This window comes from Gossypium hirsutum, chromosome D11 (genome assembly GCF_007990345.1).
Source record: "Gossypium hirsutum isolate 1008001.06 chromosome D11, Gossypium_hirsutum_v2.1, whole genome shotgun sequence".
Lineage (NCBI taxonomy): Eukaryota > Viridiplantae > Streptophyta > Magnoliopsida > Malvales > Malvaceae > Gossypium > Gossypium hirsutum.
In genome coordinates, this window is record NC_053447.1 from 6,317,037 (window position 1) to 6,343,845 (window position 26,809).

General features: G+C 29.9%; 1 protein-coding gene and 1 pseudogene across 1 annotated transcript; one reads left to right on the top strand and one right to left on the bottom strand.

Moving 5' to 3' along the window:
• Positions 1-11,100: 11,100 nt before the first annotated feature.
• LOC107911813 (NAC domain-containing protein 92-like) lies at positions 11,101-12,270 on the top strand. The gene is given in 3 exon segments (NM_001327054.1): positions 11,101-11,287; positions 11,385-11,662; positions 11,779-12,270. Coding segments are annotated over 3 exon segments (957 nt in total).
• A 12,334-nt stretch (positions 12,271-24,604) lies between these two features.
• LOC107910868 (ATP-dependent zinc metalloprotease FTSH 4, mitochondrial-like) lies at positions 24,605-25,625 on the bottom strand (annotated as a pseudogene).
• Positions 25,626-26,809: the final 1,184 nt, after the last annotated feature.

Genomic DNA, 26,809 nt, shown 5'->3' on the forward strand with positions numbered 1-26,809 from the left:
TTTAGCGGTGCAAAAATTCCCATGAATTATAATAAATATAAATAAATCATTTCTATTTTAATATCGCAGGAAAGTTGAAATATTATTACATCCGTGCTATATTATAGACATCGTACATGGCACAGAGTTTGGCATTTTTTTTTTAAAAAAGGACAGAAAGGTTGGAAAGTGTTGTCATTTTCTGCTAAATTGAAATCATGGTAGTGTCAATGTCAAGCAGTGTTAACCAAACAATAAAATAAGGCAAATTGTGCAATATTGCATTCATAATTTCAACATTGTCTTAAAGGGTCGAAACATTATACTTGTTTTCTTAACTTAGATCATCGATGCGTCGGTCTCATTTATTTACTTTTTACTAGTGATAAAATAGTTGGGCATAATGGAAACGTTTGCGACGCTATGATCTTTTTCTTAAAATAATGGTACATTTTTGGCTTCACCTTTGTCACTATTAAGCGGTTGTATCTCCCTTGAAAACATTTGTAGAGCCATTGTCTTGGTCTTGAGGAGAACAATCACTCTCTTAAGCTGCTTCACAAACATTACCATTACAAATTTAATTTGGTTACTAGAAAGGTTTTATGAATTTTAAATAATTTAATAATGCATTCACACTTTATTATTAAATAATAATTTTATTTCAACATTATTAAATTTTAATTATAAATCAAGCTTTTTAACTATAGTTGTAATTAGTTATTATTTAATTAAATTTAAATAAATTTATTAGTATTTATTTAAAAATCTTTTTCTTTTCTAATGATGATGTATCATATTATTATTTATTGACGGTGCATCAAGTAATTTCTATAAAAAATTTTAAAAAAATATTTCTAAAAATTTAAAATCTCATATTCAAGTATCACTTTTTATAAATGTATGAGATCTTTTGCATATTTATCTAGATTAATTAATTATAATTGTTCAGTCGATTATTCATTATATTAATTGAAGAAAAAAGAATTGTAAGTCAGCAGAGTAGGGTTTTATTTTCTCTTATATATGAAACAAAGAAATTATTTTGAAAATTAATTAACGAAATAGTTGAAGTCGGCACCTAGAGCAGCCAACTTTCAAAGTCAGCACCTCCAGGTGTCATCCTTTATATATGTGTATATATATATATCAAATGCAAAATGAAAAAAAAAATATAAATTGTCCCATGTTTTATCAAAATTTCATGATAGTTAGTTACTTTCAATCCTTTTTTTCAGTTTCAATACAATATTCATAGGGAACCGTAAGCAAATATGCCATTTATTTTATTAATTTATTCTTTTTTAAAGGATTTATCTTAAAATTTTGATAAATTACTTCATATTAGTCCAAAGCATAGAAACAAGTTGTTCTTACATCAACTAAAAGAAAAGAACAATGTGAGAAACGGTCCCTCGTAATTTTATCAAAATTTCAAGATAAAATCTAAAAAAGAAAAAATAAATATCATATTTACTTAAACTTCCCACCAAAGTCTTGGCTTGAAATCTATTAGTATTGAAAAAAATAATTGAAAGTAACTAAAATTAGTAATCATGAAAGTTTCCATTTCGCATCTGAGCCTTAAAATATGGATACACATAAGACGGCGCTTGGAGATGCCGAAGACGAAATTGGTTGCCTTAGGTGCCGATTTCAGCTATTTCATTAATTAAAAATTTCTGCCTAAATGTCATTTTTGTAGACTAAGATAAACACTAGATAGGTTGAATGGTAAATGTTTGGCACGATACTGATTAAGACACTTGTGCTACAATCATAATTTGTGTCAGTACATCGGTATACTTCCATTAATATGAAGATATTCATGAAGACTACAATTTTCTCTGCTCAGTTAGGAGTACATTGAATTCATCTAAAAGCTCATGTAAGTGATGACATTGCTTAAAATCATATCAAAATTTTGCAATATATTATTAAAATAAAAATAATTTATATAATGTAAAATGTATTTAAGGTTTGCTCAACCGAAACTTTGATCTGAAAAAGAAATTGGGAAGCTGATCATTAGCGAATGAAATTGGTATGGGCTAGATATTAGGCCCCCATGAAAGTCAAAGTTAGATGTCTAAGATTTTAGACTCTAGACCCTACAAAATTAACTTTTGATGACCACAGCCTAACTAGGCCCAACCAAAGGAATAAAATATTGAATCCAATCTTTGATTTTTAGTTTAATTTTAAAAATGAAATAAAATAAAATAAAAATATATTCAATTAGACCATGGATAACAATAAATAAATTCTACAACTATTCTTAATATTAATACTAATTTATTATTGTAGATTTTTTTTAAAAGAAAATCAATTCAGTCACTTACAAGATTTCCAAACACTTTCCTTTTTTGTCAATATGATAAACATTCCAAAATAAAAAGCTAGATTTTAATAAAAAATTCAAGATGGAGTTCAATTTAGCTTAGTTTATTGGAAAATATAATTTCACTATTTAAAAAATTATTAAACCATATAACTTTATATTTATATATTTATAATATTTTATAATTAAATTTAAATAAAAATACTTTAATTTTTAATTTAAATTTAAAATGAACTAATTTAAGAGTAAAAAAAAAATTGTTCAAACCTAAGTCAAGTCGAGCTTAAGTAGATCATTCAGCTCATGGCCCTTTATTAAAAAGAAATAAAAAAGACATAAACAAGTTGACTATGTATAAATAGAGCTGTAATAAAATCGAGTCAAGCTCAATTCGAAATTCGAAGTTTAATAATTGATTTGAGCTCAATCTGACATTTATTTTTAAATTTAAGCTTGATTAAGCTCACACATATTTAAACTCAAACTCAACTTTAAATCTGACTTGATAATTAAATTTAGGGTTAATAATATATATTAAGAACAATAACGTAAGTATTTAAAATATATATATTAAAATCGAAAGGTTTAATAAAACTCAGTATTGAACTTGATAATAATTTTAATTAAATATAAATAATTTACGATGACTTGGATAAATTTTCAGAAAGAAAATCAATTCAATAACATTAATATTCATGAAACCCAAATGGGAACACTTTTAATTGCAATTATACATGTTCAAAGGTTAGTTTGATAAGATGGATCGGTTGTGCCAAGAGTGCTATTTATTAATAAAAAAACAATAATTAAAAATTAATTAAAAAATATAGAAATATTAATAGTATTTTTGAAAAAACGACCCCACCCCAGAACAACTTTAAGATTAGTGAAATTAAAAGTAAGGCATCTGGCGAAGGAATGTTGAATGATAAACAAATGGCATGCCATTCACAGTGCAATTAAACAAAGCAATCAAATCTTTATTATATTAATAGGGTTGTTATTGAATAGACCAACCATGATCTAGCATGCTCCTTTAGTTGGTTGCAACTTCCACCACATCCTTCCCTTCAAGATCTATTACATCATGTCTAGAAGGTGTTATCTTATTATAATCGCATTAAAACTTACTTATTTATATTATCATCATATTATTTGGCAATATGAAAGGTAAGGTGATTGCCTTGTCTAATTTTATTTTAATTACTAGTGTGTGTGATGTTGCCACTTTCCTAATCATGTATAATTATTGTTAGACTGTGAAATGAAGGTCATCACTTGTATCATTATTTGCTTCATATCTTCGAACAATATAATAAAGTTAGAATCTTTGAACAATCAAGGTTTTTTTCTTTATGTGTTTCCTTCTTTGATTAAACACCTCAATACAGGACTCCCGATAAAACCATGCCTAATATTCTCAGTGATTAACTATTTTATTGCATCTCTTTTTCCCTATCTTTTCCACGTGTGTGTGTGTTTTTTTAATTTTGGATTGATAGTTTTACCTCCTCATTAAATGCTAAACACTATAACTAGAGTAGCCTAACCCTAATAATTAAGGACCTTAATTGTACTTTAATTATATATTAAAATAAAAATTAGGACGTCTCTCGAAATATAAGTATCAGGTGCTTGTAATGACAATTCAACAATCAGCATTTGGATTGAATTGAGAATTTGCTTTTTTGTTAGTCAATAACAACTCGTCACATGTATTGTGTAGTTAATTCCAAATTCATCATGATTTACGCTTATCGATTTAAACATTTTACTTCCAATCGCTTCATTCAAATGTGAAAAACATACTAAAAAAAGAGATCATCGAATCTTTTTTTAAAAAAAAGAAAAACACACACCCACAACAATAAAAACAACCAATAAGCAAGGACAACAATAAATTTTGAGTCTCCATTAATTCATAGTTTACTTGGTATCAATATTACCGTCAGTGTAATAGGAATCACATTATCATTTAGACATTATATAAAAAAATTTGAAGGGCGTTGGCCTCATCTGCTCCTAAGCCTTATACACAAATCCCATACCCTAGATACGTGGTAATTGATTGTATGGAATTATAAGTATGAAGCATAGAAAGTGAAGTTGAAATCAAACACTTGAGATCCAACAATGATAGAAATATTTTTGAAGTTAGGCCATTCCTTCTTAAAATATACTTTAAATCCATCAGCTGGAGCTTCACTTAACTATATCTCTATACACTAATTAAGATTTAATTATTTAGACAGCAATAATGTACCATCTCTTAATTAATTTACATGTCAACACACATTATTAAATCTAACTGTACTTTCCACATTTATTTATTTTTTTCTCACATCTTACGTGGCACAGCAGATGTCAAACTTTGAATTCAAATAAAGTATTAGCCGTTGGATCATGAAAGTTGCCAAGATAGATGAAATTCCTCAAATTGGCTACCTCCGTCACCCGCACTTTGGTCCACTTTCAAATAATTTATTTCTTTTTCCCGAAAAGGAAATAAGCTTGTCTGTATCAGGAAAAAAAAAGGAGAATTTTTATTATATGGCATAAAACTATGTTCTCACTTCCTACAAGGTCCTTGTCAATTTCATGTTTACAACAATAACACTAGGGTATTTCAGTCTTTGTGTTTGATAACAATCAACGGAGTATGGCCCTCACGTGGAAATAGTTGGTAAGAATTTATCTTAAAACTATTTTCGTTTTCTATTATTTAAAAAGATCTTTAACTTTAATTTTGGTCAATGCAAGTACATTAAAAATTAATAAATTTCAATAATTGAGAAAAACGTGAATATTTAAACTACATTTGTTTCATTGTAAAATTTTTTATGAAAAATATTTTTAGTCTTTTTTTTATATTTATTTCATATAAAATAAAATGGTCAACGTAAAAAAGTTTTCTATTCTCTTATTCCCATAAGATGTCTTATCGATTTTTTTCGTAAGATATTTTCCAAACAGATAAGGCTCTGTTCATTGTAACACTCTTATACCCGATCTGAACATCGGGTCAAAACACGAGGATGTTACATTCTTCACTTATCAAATATTTTCTTATAAAATTTCATAACTTTTCAATTTAGTCCCTTTTTGTCATAAAAGTTCAATATTCACTAATTAATCATATTCAATCAATTTTCTTTCTTGTTAACTTTAATCATATAATTTATCTCAATATCTTGTTTATATATCAAAACTCTATGTATTTCACTTCTATTATTTCATCCACATATTTTATCAAGTTTAACAATTTAGTCCTTGTGATCATAAAAATTCTATATTTTTCCACAATTTCACTTTTACAATACTTTATACATATTTCATCATCTCATAACACATTCATTAAACTTTTATCATAATTTTCTTATTCTCATGTTAAATTGTTTCACACTTAAACTTTTAGGCAATTTTTAATTTAGTCCCTATTGCCATGTAATTTATTTTTCACCGTATAAGCACTTTAATCAAACAATTCATTATAATATCTTATTTCGAATGACAAATTTTCATGCATATCACTTCTCTAATTGTTTCAATTATAAATTTCACAAAGTTTATAATTTAAACCTTAACATCATGAAAATTCATTATTTACTACAATTTCACATTAACATCACTTTGTAATCAATTCACTACTTCATTCTTTATCATAAATCTCAAATATATGTTTGTTTAATTGAAAACAACTTTTACGAAATATTTTCAAGAAATTTACCAAACAACAGAAAATATTTTACACATATTCATCCAATCACCATAAAATATTAACTTTTCCAAAAAAAAAAAACATTTTCCAGGAACCATTTTCAGTGAAACAAACGTAGTCTTAATATGTTTAAATTTTGTTTTGGATTAAAAATTTTCCGGAGACATTATTATGACTAATCTCTCAGAAACTATGGAAAAAAAAGTTTGTTTTACTTGCCAATTGAATTATTATTAATTAATTTTCGTAATTAATATTTTTTATAAAAGTATAATCATTGTAACTTATTTAATGCAATTATTATTGTAATTAAATATTCAATTTTTTAAAGAAAAATTACATGAAAAAAAAGAACATGTAAGATATATTTATGAACACCATTTGACTGTAAACGAACCTTAATTAGGCAATGGAAAAATATTTTTCAATACAAAAGAGGAAAGTTTGCTTGCTCCCCTTCGGATAAGAAAAAATATATTTTGAAAGTGTTAAATGAGATTTTATTAATCATAACTATATGATATGAAAGTATATTTTCTGAGGGAATGATATGAAAATAATTAAAATATCAAACAAAACAAAAATATTAAAATTCATCATAACTACATTTCTAATAAATAAAATAAGAGTGAGTAAGCTATATTTTTTTTAGGAGAAGCATTTGGTACACTGTTAATATATATTTTTATTCCACGAGTAATTTTAAAAAAAATAGTATATGTCTCTTTCTTTTTAAATATTTTATTATAACCCTATAGAACATTTGTCAACCTCCGACTCTGCTTGTAGAGTCTAAAACTCAATTACTAGTGTACCAAATATTATTCATTTATTTTATACATTTTGTTTGGGATCGACATGTATAAACAGTGAAATAGAAAAGGTAGAGAAGATCGAACACAAATTTTATGTGAAAAACTCCTCTAAAGAGGATAAAAACCACGGGAAAAAGGCAAAAGAGGCTTCGGCTTTTCACTAAATGAGTAAACAAACGAGAGTAAAATATGGATAAAATAAACCTAAATGTACTAAACGTACAAACCCAAACCCCGAACACAAAGCCCTAGCTCTCATAGAGTTCTTCTAAAAGGGGTACAAAATTCTCTCCATAATTATCACGAAAACTCTCACCAAAACTTATCTGCGGCTACATCTTGACGCCCCCAAAAGAAAAAATATTGGAGTACTACATCTTTAATTCTCTTATCGAAACAGGGATACATGGCCCCTTTAAATAAGCTAAGTTTAAAGGGCTAAAACAACTAAAATATCCTTGAAGTAATCAAAGTTCGACTAAGAGAAGAAGTCCTACTTGGTTGTTAGAACGCAGTTGTATTATTTGAAGAAAACGTTGTATCGTCGTGACGTCCCATGCATGCTTGTCATGATGTCGCCCTCTCCGTCGATTGGAGAACTCGTTGCGTCGCCCCGACGTCCCTCGTTGTGATGTCGGTGTCCTCCACGTCATGCCTATTTCACATTTATCGGACACTTAGCAAAGATAAATGCGAGACACACCCTACATATATTTTTAAATTTTTTATTATTATACCTTATATACATTTAATATCAACTTTGTTAAAATGTTAAATTTCACTCATAATGTATAAAAAGAAGATTACATAGATACGGAAATTTAAATCTAAAATTGAAGTTAGGTTTGCACATAAATGGGAGTGATTAGGGTTGTCATATAGTAACGTTTTCTGTGGGCAATTTTTAAAATATTTGGTTTCGTAGTTTCTGTTGGGTGCATTTGTCATCCTCGTATGAACTCAACTTCGACAGGTAACCTTACATTAGAGGTTGTTATTTTTCTCCTTTTGTCTAACAAGAACCAATGCCTCTTTCACATGCAATTTACTAATCAAATTTTGTTTAATTCATCTTTAATATTACACTCATATTTTGGGGAAAGTTGAGGGTTCCCTCTCAATTTTAGGCTATCCATGTGACCATGTACACTCAATTTGTGGACATTTGCATTTCCTTTATACTTGTTAATTAGGGCTCAGAAAAAAAAATTTAAATAATTGAAAATTACTTTAAACAGATGTTTTATTTTTAAATTAGATTAATTATATATATATATATTATAAAATACTTTGAGTTAATTGTATCAAATATTCCCAAACTATTATTTTCATTTTAAATTGGTTAATATTCCTATATTATTGAGGTTATATTGATTAGGTCTTTCTTTTACTAAATTAAATATAACTATTGAATAATACGTCAGATCTTATGTGACATAATTTAAAATTAAAATTTTAAGAAAAGATGAATATTGTGAAAATGGTTGTTTTAAAATATTAGTTTTGAGGTTTTTAAAGTTTTTATAGAATCTGTATCGTTCACTTTTTTTTCAACTTTACTTTAGGTTAAAATTTTAATTTTAAAAGTTAAGCACCAACATTCTATTTCTTTAAAAATTGTCATCCTAAATTTAACTACATAATTCATTTAACAATTAAATTAACAACTTTAATAATGATTGATAGTTAAGGATGTAATTGTAATACCTTAAAATTTGAGAATCAATTTAAAGTGAAAGTCATAGTTTAGGGGTGTCGGTACAATTAACTCAAATAGTTTTCTCTAAAAGATTATAAAAGAGTGAAATTGGATTTAGGTTGGTTGAAGTTCTATGGTATTAATTTGGTTGAATTTCTAAAAAAAAAAAAGGAGATTATAAGCATTAGCCATAAATATTTATAAGTAAATTTATAAAAAAATAAAAATAAAAATAAAAATTAAATATGATTTTGGTTAAAATAATAAAATTGACTAGATGTATTTTTAAGTAGGGCTCAGTCGAGGTTTAAGTATGATATTGATTACATTTTATAATTGCTTAAGTCCCGTTCGGCCCAAAATTTTAACTAAGCTTGTCCATAATAGATTGATAGTAAATGACAAATCCAAACTCATTTTATTTAATTTTTTTATATATTGACATCTTAATATTTTTTAATGTTTACATTATAATATTATATATCACCACCAATTTAATTTTTGTATGTGTTTTAAATTGCATAACATATAAAAAATAACATAACATAATATAATATATTAGAAATTTAAAAATAAGTCGAGCTTGGACCTTGAATGCTCAAGCCTAAGCCCGACCCATATTTTATATGGACTTATTTTCTTTGCCAAAGCTCATTTTTTAGGCTTAAGATTTTTGCTTAGATCTTCTAAAATTGACTTAGAGAAACTTACGATGATTTGGGTCCAAATCTTATTGTTCTTATTTCGTAGATCGATTGTTCTAGATTTATCAAATTACAAAAATACATAAATACCTTCAAAATAATATTCTTTACTTTGTACAAGGAAGGGGTTTTTGGTAATTTTCGAATTGAGTTTAATTCTAATTAATTAGTGACACCAATTTAGTCCGCCCTTAATATATAGTATAGATAATAAACATGATATAACAAATTAAAAGATATAAAATAACAAATGTTGAAAAGTATTGTGGCGTGGGTTCAAATTCTGTTTCATGTATTTCAATTTCTATTTTCCGATATAAAATAACAAAAATACTTTGAAAATTAATATAATTCTACGTCATTTACATCAATAAACCTTACTTTACCATTTATGCATGCTTTATTACCTCCCTCAATTGTGTATATATGATAAATATCTCTAGTGCATTTAATGTTATTAATCTAATGTATTTACGTATTTAAATTTCACTTTACTCGCAATTTAATGCTTTCATTTTAACATCGTACAAATTAAATGTGTTATTATTAATTAGTTTCAAACTAGATTTATCATTATTTATTGTATATTATTTTTAAAAATATTCTTATATTCTAAATACGTAATTTCTATACCGTAATAAAATTTCTAATATTAATATGATATTTACATTTATACGATTGAGATTAAGGGAAAAAAAAAAGCCAACATGCAAATTTTTTTCACCCTTTCCTTGTATTTTCATGGTAAAGCAAAAAAAAGAAGAAGTTAGTTGTCCTTCTTTTTATTTTATTAAGATATCATAAATTATAAACACTAGAAATCATATCATTGGTATACGTGTAAAATCATAAATTTAGAATATAAATGTATATTTAAAAATAATATATAATAAATAAGAAAACATATAGTTTGAAATTAATTAATAGTAACATATGAATATGTATGATGTTAAAATGAAAAAAAATATAAGTTAAAATTGTTTATCATAGTGTTCGTAAAATTTGATAGAGGTAATAAGTGTGCATAATAAAAATTGAAATGTATAAAAATATTTAAATAAAACTTTAGATGAGTGGTAAACTAAAAGTTTTATTTTATTAATTCAATTAGTTTGAGTTCAAATCCCACCATATATATATTTAAAAAAAAACTAAATTACACCCGAATAATATAACTTATTTCAATTACTAAATAGTATTGTCGTAATTTTCTTAACTGAATTGGTGACACTAACTTAATAAATAGTATAGATAAAACTTAAAAACATTTTGTTGATACTATTCAAATTCGTTATATTGTTGGTATTCGAAGTTTATAATTATTTATTATTTATTAAAATTATATATACATTATTAATTAAGAAAAAGACTGGATTTTTGACATAGATGCTGTAATATGTCGTTCAAGTTATATTTTTATTCAAGATGATGATTTTAACACCCATTTCTTTTCTGAACTTGTTTTAAATGAGATTTAACTTCAAAATTAACCAATTCCAACCATCCAATCCATTTCAACAACAGTGTTTGAAAGCTGAAACCATCCACCAAGTGCCTTACAGGCCACGCTTCTTTCCCCCCTTCCTAAAAAACCAGTATTTAGGGGCTCCATTTTTGCCCACTCCACTTCCTTTTCTTCTTAACACCATCGCCACCACCTTTTCACTTCATATCTTCCTTCTCTTTTCCTCTTCCTTCATCCACCTTCTCCCTCGCTTTTTGGCCTTTGAGTTTGGCTTTTCATTGTTTTATCCATCTTATAAAAACTGGGGTTATCCTTTCTTAATTTGATTCGTATAATTGTTGAGGTCGTCTAAGCTGAGGAGTAAGCGAAGGGTTTTGAAATGGAAAACGTTTCTAGATTTAGGAACGAAGATGAACAAATGGAACTGCCTCCAGGATTTCGATTCCACCCCACAGATGAAGAGCTGATAACACACTATCTCTCCAAGAAAGTTGTTGACAGCTTCTTCTCTGCTATCGCCATTGGTGAGGTTGATTTGAACAAGTGTGAACCTTGGGATTTGCCTTGTAAGTTTCGAAACTTGTTATTCTCTCTGTTTTTGTTTACTTGGAAGGTGATTTTTGAATACAGATTTTGATTGCTATATGTATGTTGAAATGAAAGGGAGAGCCAAAATGGGTGAAAAGGAATGGTACTTCTTCTGTGTTAGGGACCGGAAATACCCGACTGGTTTGAGAACAAACAGGGCAACGGATGCCGGTTATTGGAAAGCCACGGGCAAAGATAAAGAGATATTCAAGGGGAAATCACTTGTTGGGATGAAGAAAACTTTGGTTTTCTACAAAGGGAGAGCACCCAAAGGTCAAAAGACCAATTGGGTCATGCATGAATTTCGTTTAGAAGGCCAGTATTCCGTTTACAATCTTCCCAAAACAGCCAAGGTTGTAGAACAAATCATGTCTCTGTTTTCCTCTGTTTCCTTTTTCTAATGGCTACAATATGATGATGTTACTGTTGTCCTTTCCATGGTTAATTGATTCTTGTTTCCTTTTTGCAGAACGAGTGGGTTATTTGTAGAGTATTCCAAAAGAGTCCCAATGGCAAAAAGGTACATATTTCAGGTTTGCCTCCACTAATGGATCCCTCGCCGCACACCAGCGAAACAAGAACCGTGGTGGGCGCCGGCGAGACGTCAAACGTGACCTGCTTCTCCGATCCAATAGAAGACCGTAAAGCAGTGGAAGAAATGATGGACAGCTTCGACACTTCCCTTGTACCTTGTTCATCATCCTCTGTGAATTCTCTTCAAAAAGCTTCCTACACCACCAACCAAATCAAGTCGAACATGGGAAACTTGCAGTACCCGGATTGTTTTTGGATTCAAGAACCGTCCTTCTTAAAGACATTAATCCAAAGCCAAGGAGGGCGGTCGAAGCAGAATCTGAAACTAGAGTTTTCCCAGGATTCAGCCGTGTCCAACCCTGAAATGATTCAACTTCCTGCATGTTCTGCAGGAGCAATAGACCTGGGTTACTTCTGGGGTTACTAAAATTGAAGATTAAAAACCGAAAAAAGGAAAAATCAAGGGATGTAAATGGATTGAAAGAGTTGGAAGAATATTGTTGTCATGTGTGCATAGATAACATTAGTAGGGGAAGTCAAGAAAATGATTGTGTTGTAAAAGTAGTTAAAAACTCTGTTAAGGTTTTCATTGCCATTTTAGGATTTCGCTCTATTATCTCATGCCATGCCTTTGTTTTATACACAACTATTGTAATTTCTACCATATTTTAATTCCCATTTAATTCTCCAATATGCTCGAAAATGTGAAACAAAAATATATTCTTTTATTAAATTGAGCAACTTAATTTGGATGTGTTGAGAAATGATTTGGAAAATATGAAAACCAAATATCATGTGTTGATGTTGTAGTCTTTTTGGTAGATTAGTTAGCAAGTTCGTAATTGTTTGCAAGGATTATGTCACGTGTTAGGTCACCAACCAGGGGTCATCAATGATTAAGAGCCAATGACAAAGTGATCTAAAATTTTAAAACTCTTGAATATAAATTATACACAATTAATCCCAAATCTTGTCTTACTTACTTCTCTTATTATATATAATCAAATTTGAACTCGAGCCCAAATTTTAAGTAAAGGAGATTTGATGGAATAAGTTTAAGTTTTTCTGTTTTGACATAATGATAAATTTAATTTTTAATATTTATATTTTTTATTTTGTTAAATTTGATTCTCAATTTTTAAAAAGAGTTAAATTGTTATTTTTAACTAAAATATTGATTAAAATATATGATAACCTACATAGTAATCCATGTGTAGTCCATGCTATTTTTTTTGAATATTTTTATAATTTTAAATTATCATGTGACATATAAGACAAATAATGTCATATCAGCATAAAACACATGTGAACTACCACGCAGATTACCATGCCAACATTGTTAGCAATTTAATGTTTTAGTTTACAGTTCCGTTACAAAAAAACTTATTTGACTTTTTTTTGAAAGTTTAATAATTAAATTTATCTAAAATAAATAAATACAAAAGTCACAAAATATATAAAATTTGTATTACTTAAATTCAATTCAATCCTATTACAACTTTATTTATTTCAATCAAATGAATTACTATCTCTTATTAACATCTTTCTGTAGTTAAGCTTCCTACGCAATAAAAGTGACCCAAAATTTTAAAGAAGTCCTCCTGAAGTTCATGCATGCAATCTCCAATCTCATAAACTTATTTAGAAAATAGGGTAAGCAATCTCCAAACATAACGAATAGAGCTACAATGGATGAATTAACAGTATTTAGTAGGGGGATGGCATGCTGTAAGTCAATTCCAAATCACTACACTTTGAACTCTTGTTAGGTATTCAATGTACCTAAACTTGTAAAGGAGACATACCAAATTCTCCCCCCCCCAAAAAAAAAAAAGAAGAAGAAGAAGAAGAAGAAGAAGAAGAAGAAGAAGAAGAAGAAGAAGAAGAAGAAGGGGCCTACATTTGGATAAATTTTAGTAACAGAGAACTACCCAAATCTGCATATTCATTCACCTATTTTTATCCACATTCGAGTTAGTATAGATACAAAAACATACTTATTATTTTCTCTAAATTTCATCATATATTTGGAGAGGTATGCTTTTAGAAAAATGAAAATGTTAACGGCTCCACCAAAATGAACCAAATATTAGACACATTGACAAAGGGTGTTCAGTGCAGCCACTCACATGGAATTGACTTCATTGTAACCAATTCCCATCCAAACGTTATTGTCATTACTTTTTTTTTCCTAGAAAGAGATTGATTTTCATATAATATTTCCAAGACACCCATATTAAGCGACGGCTATCATGAAAACAAGCTTTTTTTTTTTATCAATTCATAATAATTGCCATTATTTTCCTCTTCCATATATATATTTTCTGCAAATATGATAAATCAACTTTGCTTAACGTTTGTTGTAACGATAGTTAAAATGAAAATAAACAGCATAAAAATTAAGAGTGGAAAAGAATTGACAAAACCAATATTTGTTAACGTAGTTCAGACATAATGATCCTACGTCTATTAAGCCTCACCCAACGAATAATTTTATTCAACAATCGTCGAAATCACCTATTGACTTAAGTTCAATCTACCCTTACATAAAGAACTAATTGCAACCCCAATACTGACCTTGATTGTCACAAATCACTCACTCAAATATCTTATAATACATTCAATAAACTCTCCAAAGAATACCTAAAAGAGTGTCACAAAATAACCACAAGAACATAACAAAGTTGTTGAAAAAGACACTCCAAAACTACTCTTGGTGTGCATAACAAAACAACCTATTTATAGGCCTCTTCATGTGGTTAATCAAAAATATTTTCATAGACTTTAAACTCCTATTTAAAAGATAAAATTATTCCGTTAATTATCTTGAGTATTTATCACATAAAAGTCTTAATAAATCAATCTTCCAACTGCTCCAAAATTCTCTTGAATAAATCTAATAATTATCTCTAAAAAATTACATATTAAGACTTCCATGCTTATCTAATCACCCCAAGCAATTCGGTTGGGAGTCTTAGCACCCTAGCCGACCCATGCTTCTAGTTTTGTCAAATATGCCACATCCAAGTGGATCGAACTCAGCACAAACGCAACTTATTCAAGGCCCAAGGCACAACATGAACAACAACTTTCCCAACAATCTCCCTCAAGGCATTTTGACAAAACCATGCAGCAAATGGTTAACCCACAATCCAAATAAACCACATAGCAAGACCATTAGAATATGCCTCCCCCTAAAAGATAGATCCATGCTTGACTGCACACTCTCCCTATCAATATACTTGTTCATCACATAATTAATTAAACATGCACTAATGTCATAAATATGCAGTAAAAAATATCATTTAAAAAAATCAACATCAATTCTCCCTTTGACAAAGAGAAAATGTAGCAACCACAATCAAGAAGAAAACATTTAATTTGCTGCTATCATATTCTACCCCTTTTTGTCAAAAATGCCAAAAGTGTAATCATAAGTGAAATCAAAGTAGACAAAATCACCAAATCAACATTCTTACTCCCCCTTACCCTATTTATCCCCTATTAGCTTCTTTAATGTTATTTAGAGGGGATGAGATCAAATGCTACTTTATCAACAAGATGAGTTGTAGCTTGTGGAACAACATAGTCTTTTCCACAAAACTTAGGTGATATTTCTCCAATCCTCGATAAATCTTTAACATGGTCATCATGAGTTGCAACCTCGTGTTTCACATGAGCATCAATTAAATGTTGATCTTCATTACTCAAATGTGTTTGATCCTTCATTACCCAACTTTGCCTATGATGTGGTTTTCTTGTTCCATTCATTATCCTAAAAAGTTTTGTAGCTAAGTTGAACTTCTTCTAATCTTGCATAATTCTATAACACTGGGGTATAATATGCCCATCTTTCCCACAATAATGACATACAATCTTTCTAAAGTTTTTATTCTCTGCCTCATGAAGAAAAGAAGAACCCCTATATTTAGCTTTAACAAAAATTGAAAGAGCAATAAGTTTCTTACCTTTATTGATGTAACCAAGTCCTTTATGGCTTGGTTCAATTCTCTTTAAAGTCAAAATTTCATTAAGATTCTCACTTTGGCCTCCAAACTTCTTCAAAACAACCTTTGCATAATCAAGATTATTTTCTTGGACCACAATTTTGAGCTTTTCTTTTTCTCCTTTAAAGAGAATAATTTCTTCCCTTAAGGAATCATTCAATTGGCACAATATCTCTATTTTTTTAACATATAGCTATAAGCATCCTTCAAAGATTTAAAAGGAATATCAACATTATCCGAATCTTCAGAATCTGTTGGGATACGGTTTGGAATAATAGTAGTAAAAGTAACATATTTGCTCACATCTTCACCTACATCAGAACTTTATTCATCACTCCAAATGACTGTGAGTGACTTCTCGTTAGTATTAGCACATTCTGATTATAAGTGACCAAATCCCTTACATTCATAACGTAGAACATCCTTCTTCATTGTCTCACTGATATCTACTTTAGTTCCTTTTTTAGCGAACCTCTTCATGCTTTTTGTGAGCAAGGCTAATTGCTTTTTAATCTCATCAATGTCCTCCACTATCTGTTTCACTATTGGGATAGTCTTTTGAGCATTGGATACTATGTTCTTTGGCAAACTCAACTTGTCATGTTTTGCTTCATTTATATTCAACTCAAATGTTTGGGGTGAGTCTATTAACTCATCCATCTTGAGAGCGGTAATATCTTTGGCCTCCTCTACTGTTGTGACTTTAATGGCAAATCGTTATGGTAAAGACCTCAACACTTTGTGTACCAATTTATCATTAGAAAAACACTCATCAAGACAGAAAGCCTCGTTAAAAATCTTATATAATCTTGCATAAAACTCAGAGATATTTTCATTTTCAAACATTTTCAAAATTTTTAACTTGCTTGTTAAAATCTAAAGTTTTGACATGTGTACGACATCATTTCCTTCATGTTGGTTTTTCAAGATTGTTTATCCTTCCTTAGCATACTCACATATAGAAATGACTTTAAGTTGGTTCAGGTCAACTCCACTAAAAATGACATTTAGGGCTTCTGAATTTCCATGAGAATCCCTTCTTTTTGCGTCAATGTATTTGCTTCTTTCTTTAGGGGGTATGGTGCCATAAAAAATAGTTACAATGGGTTGAGTCCACTTATCTTCAATAGCTTCCCAATCTGCTTCATTGACAGACATAATGAAAGCTCTCGTATGAGCTTTCTAATAAGCATAATTTGCTAAACCAAGTAGTAATGAGGGCCGAGTAATCAAACTCCCTTCCTTCATGGTTTCCATGGTCACAAATCGAACAAAGGATTACCTTCTGTTAGGGATCGATCCGATTAAGCAACAAACAAGTAAAAATAGCAGAAGAAATTGAGAAGATGAACACACAAATTTAACGTGGAAAAACCCCTACAAAGAGGATAAAAAACCATGGGCAAAGATAATTTTACTATAATGGCAAAAGAACGAAGAGTATAAAAGATGGAGATAAAACTAAACCCCGAAAACCCAAAAAAACAAAGAACCCTCAAAACGTAAACACAAAATTCTCTGAATGTGTTATAAGTTCTAATCTAATGGGTGTGTTTTCTAAGGTTGTACAAAAGCCTATTTATAGGCTAAATTCATATGTCAAATAATAATAAAATAATCTAAACTAATCAGTGTTTGACTGAAATAAATAAACAGAGTTTAACTAAAAGATTATTTTTTAAATTTGACTGAAAATAGGAGTCATACTTAACAAATCTCCACTTTGACTCATATTTCTACAACGCCATCTTTGCCAAAGCCCGCCACGAGCCTATCTTGAACTATGCAGGGAATTAACTGAGTCAAATATGTGCTTAAAAACTAGAAGACTTCTAGCCTTCGACTTGTACACTGCCAAATCAAAACTAACCCGGGTCTAATTTTCACGAACACAGTCCCTAACTTTTCAAAACCTGCATCCAAAAGAGAATCTCTCTTCAACGAAACGGTCATACATTTTTCCCTCCTATGACCAAGTTGCCTCCGCTCCAAACGAGTTGACTTCGACTCTGTAACGGACGAGGGACGTCCAATTTCACCGGTCACTGTAGAACCTTCCAGAATATAAAGACTGCCTGTTCTTTTACCTTTTAACAAAATAAGAGCTCCACGAGATACTTTAATGCCGCTTGACTCGATGTTGATTCTGCATCCTTTCAAGTCTAAAATACTCAAGGAGATGAGATTCTTTCGTAAATCAAGTACATACCTAACATCTGAGAGTGTCCTAATCGTCCCATCGTGTATCCTAATTTTAACAGTACCAATACCAATTACCTTACTAGATGAATCGTTTCCCATGCGCACAACTTCAACTTCAACCGAACTATATGTGGAGAACAATTCTCTATTGGGACACATATGGAAAGAACATCCCGAATCTAGGATCCACTCGGACGTGAGCTTGGAGTTATCGCTCGTTGACACTAACAAGAAATCATCACCGCTTTCATTGGCCAAATTAGCACCAGCTACATATTCCTCGTTACTCTCAGCAGCTTTTTTATTTCGCAGTTTATAATAATCTACTTTGACGTGACCTAACTTTTTACAATAGCGACACCTTTTGTCTCGTTTCTTTGATGCTACCAAAACGGAAGCTTGCCTATCTACCTTGCTATCCAAATGAAGCTCATTGTCGAGTTTGTCTCTACTCAACAAATGACCCTTCACATCTTCGAACGAGATTTTGTCTCTGCCATAAATCAGGGTCTCCTTGAAAGACTTGTATGAAGGGGGTAAAGAGCACAATAATAGCATAGCTTGATCTTCATCATCAATATGAACCTCAACATTCTTTAAATCATTTAAAAGAGTAATGAATTGACTGATGTGATCTCTAAGAAGCTCACATTCGTTCATGCGAAACGTAAATAGACGTTGTTTCAAAACTAAACGGTTAGCCAAAGACTTAGTCGCATAAAGAGTTTCTAACCTTTTCCACAAGGCGGATGAGGTCTTCTCCATCAATACCTCCTGCAATATCGTATTCGCGAGGCACAACTAGATTACAGACAAGGCCTTTTCATCAAGCTCTTCCCATTCTGTTTTATTTAGATTCTCAGGCTTTTTCCCGGTAACAACCTTTTTCAAACCGGATTGAACTAGAATTTCCATCATCTGAACTTGCCACAGATTAAAATTTGTCTCACCATCGAACTTCTCAATTTCAAATCTTGTTGTTGCCATATCTGAATGGGCTGATCTATGAAAATTGAATTAGCTCTGATACCACTCGTTAGGGATCGACCTGATTAAGCAACAAACAAGTAAAAATAGCAGAAGAAATTGAGAAGATGAACACACAAATTTAACGTGGAAAAACCCCTCCAAAGAGGATAAAAAACTACGGGCAAAGATAATTTTACTATAATGGCAAAAGAATGAAGAGTACAAAAGATGGAGATAAAACTAAACCTTGAAAACCCGAAAAAACAAAGAACCCTCAAAACATAAACACAAAATTCTCTGAATGTGTTATGAGTTCTAATCTAATGGGTTTGTTTTCTAAGGTTGTACAAGAGCCTATTTATAGGCTAAATTCATATGTCAAATAATAATAAAATAATCTAAACTAATCACTGTTTGACTGAAATAAATAAACAGAGTTTAACTAAAAGATTATTTTTCAAATTTGACTGAAAATAGGAGTCATACTTAACACCTTCGAATAACTTTTGAAGCCTTCTCTAATACCAATTGAAAAATAATTAGTCTGTGGAAATGATAAATCAACTTTGCTTAACATTCGTTGTAATGGCAGTTAGAACAGAAACATACAATGTAAAAATAAGAGCAAAAAATAATCAATACAACTGATCTTTGTTAATGCAATTCAGACACAACGATTCTACGTCTACGGAGTCTCGCCCAGTGAATGATTTTATTCAACAATCGTCTGGATCACCTATTGGCTTAAGCTCAATCTACCATTACACCAAAAATAAATTGCAACCCTGACAACGACCCCAATTGTCACAAATCATTCACTCAAGTGACTCACAGTACAATCAATAAACTCTTTAAAGAATACTTAAGAGAGTGTCACAAAATAACCACAAGAACACAACAAAGTTGTCGACAAATACACTTTAAAACTACTCTTGATCTGTGACAGAAAACAACCTATTTATAGTCACCTTCAAGTAGTCAATCAATAATGTTTTGATAAGCTTTGAACTCCTAGTTAAAATTTGAAACTATTCTATTAATTATCCTGAGTATTTATCACATAAAAGTCTTAATAAATCAATCTCCTAATTGCTCCAAAACTTTCTTGAATAAATATATAATATTTCTCTCTAAAAAATAACATCTTAATAATAATATTTGTATACTTATCCAATCACCCCAAGCAAATAGGTTGAGAGTCTTAACACCCTAGTCGAACCATGCTTTTAGTTTTGTCAAATATGTCACATTCAAGTAGATCGAACTCAGTACAAACAAAACATATTCAAAACCCAAATCGATGATGTAAGCATAGAAACAATTTGGTTATAATACAACATGGAATGAGCAACAACTTTCTTGACATTTTCAAATTAATATATATTTCTTTGACAAAATAAGTTTGACATTTCATATGCACGTACGTATGTTATGTATTAATCACACTATTATTTTATAAAAGATAAAATTGAGTCATCGCATTGATACATGAGTTTTATTATTATTATTTTCGTTTTTATATATTATTTTAGTTGATAGAAAAAAAGGTTTTTTCTAATAAAAGGGAAGAAATTACAAATGAAACTTAAAAAAAGAAAAAGAAAAAGCATCACAAATTCTAGTAGAGTGAGTTCCATTGCATCATTCGACAGAAAATAAAAGTGTTCTAGCATTAGCTAACCTAATGAAAACGATATTTTTTGTCCATGCCTAAAAATCATTAATAATGTCAAATCAACTGTTTAAATAATATTCTTAAATTTTGACCTAACTATTTGTAATTCTTTCTTATGAAATGAGTACATGACAAATACAAAGAATACACAGTATAAATGTATAAAAGTTTATATAAAAAAGAATTATTATTAACTAATTAGATCTATTTACCAAACAAAATCAAATTTTGTTGACACATTTGAAGGCATAGACTGTTTCTGTGGTTAAAATAATGACTATAACTTTAAACACCGTTTTATTGTCTTACTTGCTTATTTATCGAGTTAACAAATTTTAGAATATAAGAATCGGACTATCTATTTGGAAGATATTTGGACAAGCAAAGCCCAAAACATAAAGACCAATTGAGTTGAAATTGAAGACTTGAAGATTAATTTCTTACAGGTTAAGTTAGATTACTTACAGAACAAGTAAAGTCACGCTCTATAGTTGAGGCATTAATTACATCAGGATTCTTACGAAAAGATTATCTTATGCTAATTTTTAGTCTTAGTTTATAGAAAAGTGACTAGATTATGACTCTTATGTAAACAAAACTTAAGTAATATATAAGCTTAAGTCTTGTTTAGGTTTAAAGATACCGAGAAACAGAGAGAATTAGAGAAAGCACAAATTTGTAGTTAGGAATGTGCATTTATGCATTGTTTTTGTAAGCAATCAAGAGATTTGCAAAACTAAGCTTTCAAGGGGAAAGCTTAGTGGGAGAGTAATTTAGTCTTTGTACAACGGTGAGTTCACTAAATCCGTGAGTATTAGGACTTAAATCATTAGTTATAAATTGAGAAAGATCATTGCTTTGAATAAGATCCCCTAGACATAGACTGAGGTCAAATTGCATAAACAAATATAAATATTTATATTTATCTAAACAAAACAAATTAAATAAATATTTATATTTATTTAAAACATCATATCTAGAAAACAATTAAATAAACAAGATCTTGGAGAGAAAAAGAAAAGAATTTTTGAGAGTGAAATATATTTGTGTGGACATTTCGCGTTGTGCAAGTGCACCCCCAACCCCAGTGGATTTAGATTTGCACCCCCTCGCGCACGAGGGAGAGCATTAATTTAGTCATTCAATAACTATCAAGTTAATTTACATATATATATAAGTTCCATATTTGATTCCCAATCAATGTGGGATTAATGCTTTTCATTTTCCTCAAACATAATTCACAAGTAGCTTACTTTGAGCATCAATTTCTCATTTATCACTCAACTATTTTGAGTATATGATATCCCGTTGTAAAGGTCTTATGAGGTAGAACATAAAATCATAATCTTATGATTCAAAACTCCTCATTTACCAATTGAAAATATGCCTCAAAGATTTTAAAAATCATATTCCATGAGCGAAACCGTGATCAAAGTTCCAAACACTATTGTAACCATAGTTTCTATTTGGAAAGCAACCTACCCTCATTTTTACAAATTTTATATGATTATATAATACTTAAACACAATTACCACATGAATATATATGAATTACCAAGATTTTCTTTGAACAAATAGATTAAGTAGATAACGTGTACAATTTATAGTCAAAATTAATGTTGTCTTTTAGTTGTGGAAACAAACAAATACAATAAATTGAGCATTTATGTCGGGGACCCTTGACTAGGATTTTCTGTTTTTTGGATAAAACAGCGATGCTTGAATGTGCTTTCGGTGTTACTCAGGATATTTTTAATTTGGCCACAAAAGGATAAAGTTAAATTATATGGTTATATTTTGGTTTAGATACGTCTAAAAATTGAGTTGCTCACAACTTATGCTCATTTTGGATTCCACTTACACATTTCTTTTTTTTAAACTTCCCTCTAATCTAGATTACAATTTAATAAATCTTAATTATTCTTATTTTATTTTAAATTGTCAACTTTTCTTCTTACAAAACTACCATTTTCTTAAAATAGTTAAATTTTATGTATATGTATTTACATTTTTATCTTTTCCTATTTCGTTGGTTAAATTAATATCACAAGTTAATCAATTTTTTCTTAAAAAAATATCAGTATAATCTATTTTTTATTTTTATATAAAACCTTTAAAAAATAATTAAAATTCACTACTTAAAATAAACATGTCCCAAATTAGTGAAATTTTACATATGATTCGTACACATGAAATTCAATTGATGAATAATTTTTTTCTTTCTTTCATATAAATATAAAATAGTTTAGTCTTTTTTTTCTTTTTTGTAATAACAGTAATAATGAAAACTTGCATTAAAAAATTGCAAGCTTAGAGTGTCTATTTAAAAGGAGGATTGCTTATTTAATGATGTACGATTGAGGGAGAGAATTTGTTTTTTCATTTTCAGAAACTTATTTTTAGTGCATTTATCTTGTATACCAACTATGTCTATGTTTTGTTTGTGACTAAGTTTTCTCGAGAAAAATTTTGGTGGAGAAAGTGATTTCAATTTATGCATATGAGTGAAGTTGCAATTCGATGAATAAGTTAAACTTAAATCATATATTTTACCACAAATTGATAGTGAATTACTCCGTGGGCAAACCAATTCCATGCCCACCTCTAATTTTACTGTTTTAGTAATTTGTAACCACTTGCAACTTACCATTTCCGTGTCATCTCTATTTTTACTCTTTAAATTTAACACAACAAATTTCAATATTTTCACATCCACTACTTTTTTTACTACTTATTTTTAATTTCATATAATAATTTATTCATAATCATACTCTTAGTATCATAATTTGTAATATTATACATAAATACATAAAATATTCATAAAAATGTGGTTTACTAAGTAGAGCGAAACATTTATCAGAATTGTGGCTACTTCTTTTTTTTCTTTTTCTTTTTGGAAAAGAAAATAGAGGCCCAAATATTATTTTGGACATATTGGTCCTAAACTCCAAATTTAGTTCAGGCTTCAGCCCTACAAGCCGGTAATACTGGCTTAAAGAAAAAACGAGAAGATAACATGATAGCTTTTAAAATTGGTATAATAACAACTTTAACACTTAACATTTGTTCATTATGTTAATTTAATATTGATTCTAAAAAATTTAACTCTCAACGATTTACACATTACATAATATAGTCTTTTTTGTAGTTTAACTTTTCATTGTGAGTTGAGACAGTGAGGGTTAATTTTAAAAGAATGAGAAAGATGAAAAATATCTTGATTTTTTTTGTGCTTCTAATTTTTGGTTTTTTTAATCAAATTTAGCTAAATTTAATTTCTTTTAGATACCAGGATCACAAAGAAAAACAAAGTACAAATAAAGATCAAATTACACAATGTGCAAATATCGAGGGTTATATTTTTTTAAAATCAAGACTAAATTGATACAATATGTAAATGTTGAAAGTTAAAGTTATTATTATGTCAAATTTAAAACAGTCATGTCATCTTCTTGTTATTCATTTAACGGTGACCAAAAATGATAAAAATAAATAATTGAGTAACCATTTTATAATTTTTTATATTTAAAGGATCATATTACCCAATTTTTTAAGTCCTGGGCATGTTAAGAAATCACCAGATTTTTATCGCAAGGCTGTTTCTTAACCCGTATGCAACGGTTAAGTGCACTGTTTCATTTAACCCAATATAGGCTTAATTTTGTCAAGAAATCACCAGATTTTATTTCACTTTGTTTAACTAATTCAATGCGCACCGTTTAGTTCACTTTGTTTTATTTCTCTAGTTTTAATTTTGTCCCGTAACAAATGCTGCCCTCCAAAAGAAGATCATTGTCCTCAAGGATCAAAGTGAGAATAAGTAGCATACAGCTGTTGCAGTGGTTCAATCCTTTGTTCACGCTATTCTTCTTGTTGCTGAAAGTTGACCTAGGCAAGCATAACCTTAATCTAGCTTCCTATGAGTGTCTCATGCTCAAGCAATGCGTTAGCAAGTGCATAATGTTCTTTCCTGTGGGTGGTGAGAATGGTTTTTGTATTGTCATAAGCCCTCTCTAGGAACTCCCTCACTTCTTTCTCGATAAAAAGCCTAATCTCAGTGTTCATGCTCGTACCGTTGTATTGTCATAAGCCCCACTTCTTTACTCATGCCATACCTTGTAACCATGCTTCGAGCTAGATTAGTCACATTCTTAAGATCAGACTGTGCAGTAACTTCATTTTCCCCAAAGATAAGCTCTTCTACAACCCGTCCTCCCATAGCAACATCAAGCCTTGCAAGCATTTGCTTTCGAGAAAAGCTTGTTTTATCCTTGTCAGGCAACCGGTACACCATGCAAAGAGCCATTCCTCGAGGGACTATTGTTACTTTGTGAACAAGAAGTGCCTCATTAGTATGGATTGCAACAAGGGCATGGCTAGCTTTATACAAGGCTGTCAATTTTCGTAACTCCTCAGAAATCACAGCTGACTTGCGTTCACTTCCCAATATGATCTTATCTTTTGCATATTCTAGATCGGCCATTGTAACTGCTTTGGCACCATCCATTGCAGCCTTTACAGCAGCAACATTGCTCAAATTTGCTAGATCAACACCAGAGAATCCAATAGTACCTCTAGCAGTGATCATTAAATCAACATCCTCGGCCTTCAAGACCTTTGACATGTGGGATTCCATAATCTGCCTTCACTGTCCAAGTCCTTTACTAATCCCTCTATCTTCAACAAGTGCACCAATACCAAAAATCAACAATAAGCCAAGTGCAAGACTACAAAAAATACGACACAATTGATCATTAAAATTCCCTAATTCTGAAGACACCATGTGGATAGGAGCACTAGTAGTTCCTAGGTAACTATTTTTTACAGGTTTTCCCATATTTCGCAGAGCTGAAAGTCCCCCCTTTACTCTCTTTGTCTCTTGCTGAACGAGATATACCTTTTTGTAATGTCTTAAGCAACTCACTTTCATCTAGCGTATCGACTTTGACTAATGCTTTAACATACTCGAAAAGTGCAAAATGGTTAGAATGCGAAACATGACTCATCTATTTCACTAGGGAAAGTGAGAAATGTTGAATCTAGTGCACTAAGTGTAATATTTTCGTCAATATACACTTGTAATTTTTTTCGAACAAATTGGTTAATAAAACAAATTCATTGATTACATTAATATACTTTATATAATTATCCTCACATGATTTTTGCACGCAAAGCAAAATGGAAGCAAATGTTGATCATTGGTTATCTAAATGTTTAACCAATACTAAGCGGTATTAGACCTGATCACCTGTAACACCCCTTCCCCGTATTCGATACCGGAATAGGGTACGAGGCATTACCAGAACACATACACTTGTAAACGTATTTAACCGAGTTATAAGATTTCATCTAAATTAAAACTTTCAAATTATTAACATGCTTTTATAATTCTTCATAATATATCCTCAAAATATTATATTCATAATAAATAGGGCCTACGAGACCCGATACATATTCATGCAATTCACAAGTCTTAATAATTCAATGTTTCATTTCCATTTTCAATTCACAAATTTCTCATGTTCACAATTCGAATCATTAAGTTTAATTCTAATACGCATTTACCATTTAACTCAACATTTATTGATTATACCATTCATTAACACATTTATGAAATTCTTAATTTTTGCAATGAAAATATCACTTTAGCTTAAATAACAACATCAATTCAACTCATCATCTCCTTTTTCGTCATTTTACATTTCAAGTATGAACTTACTATTTCATTACCTTTCCACACTCGTTTCCTATGCACATCACACAAGATATAAACATATCAATCAACCATAGTCGCAAACTAGTGTATTTAAATATAACTCTTTTTGGAACTAACCACATGATAAACCATTTCACTAGAGATTACATAATTTAAACCTTACCACCCTTTTCATGATCACAAGCATATTTCCAATTAGGCACTTACCATTTCAATGCATAACTTATAAATTTAACGTGACATAATCCAGCCACTACTTGGCCAAAGCCTAAGCATGTACACCAAATATGTTAGCCAAATACACATATAGCATAAGCATTATAAGCATGGATGAGCACAACATTTATTCATGTATCACACTTACCAACATGTGTTAATTCATAAACCATTCATGACAT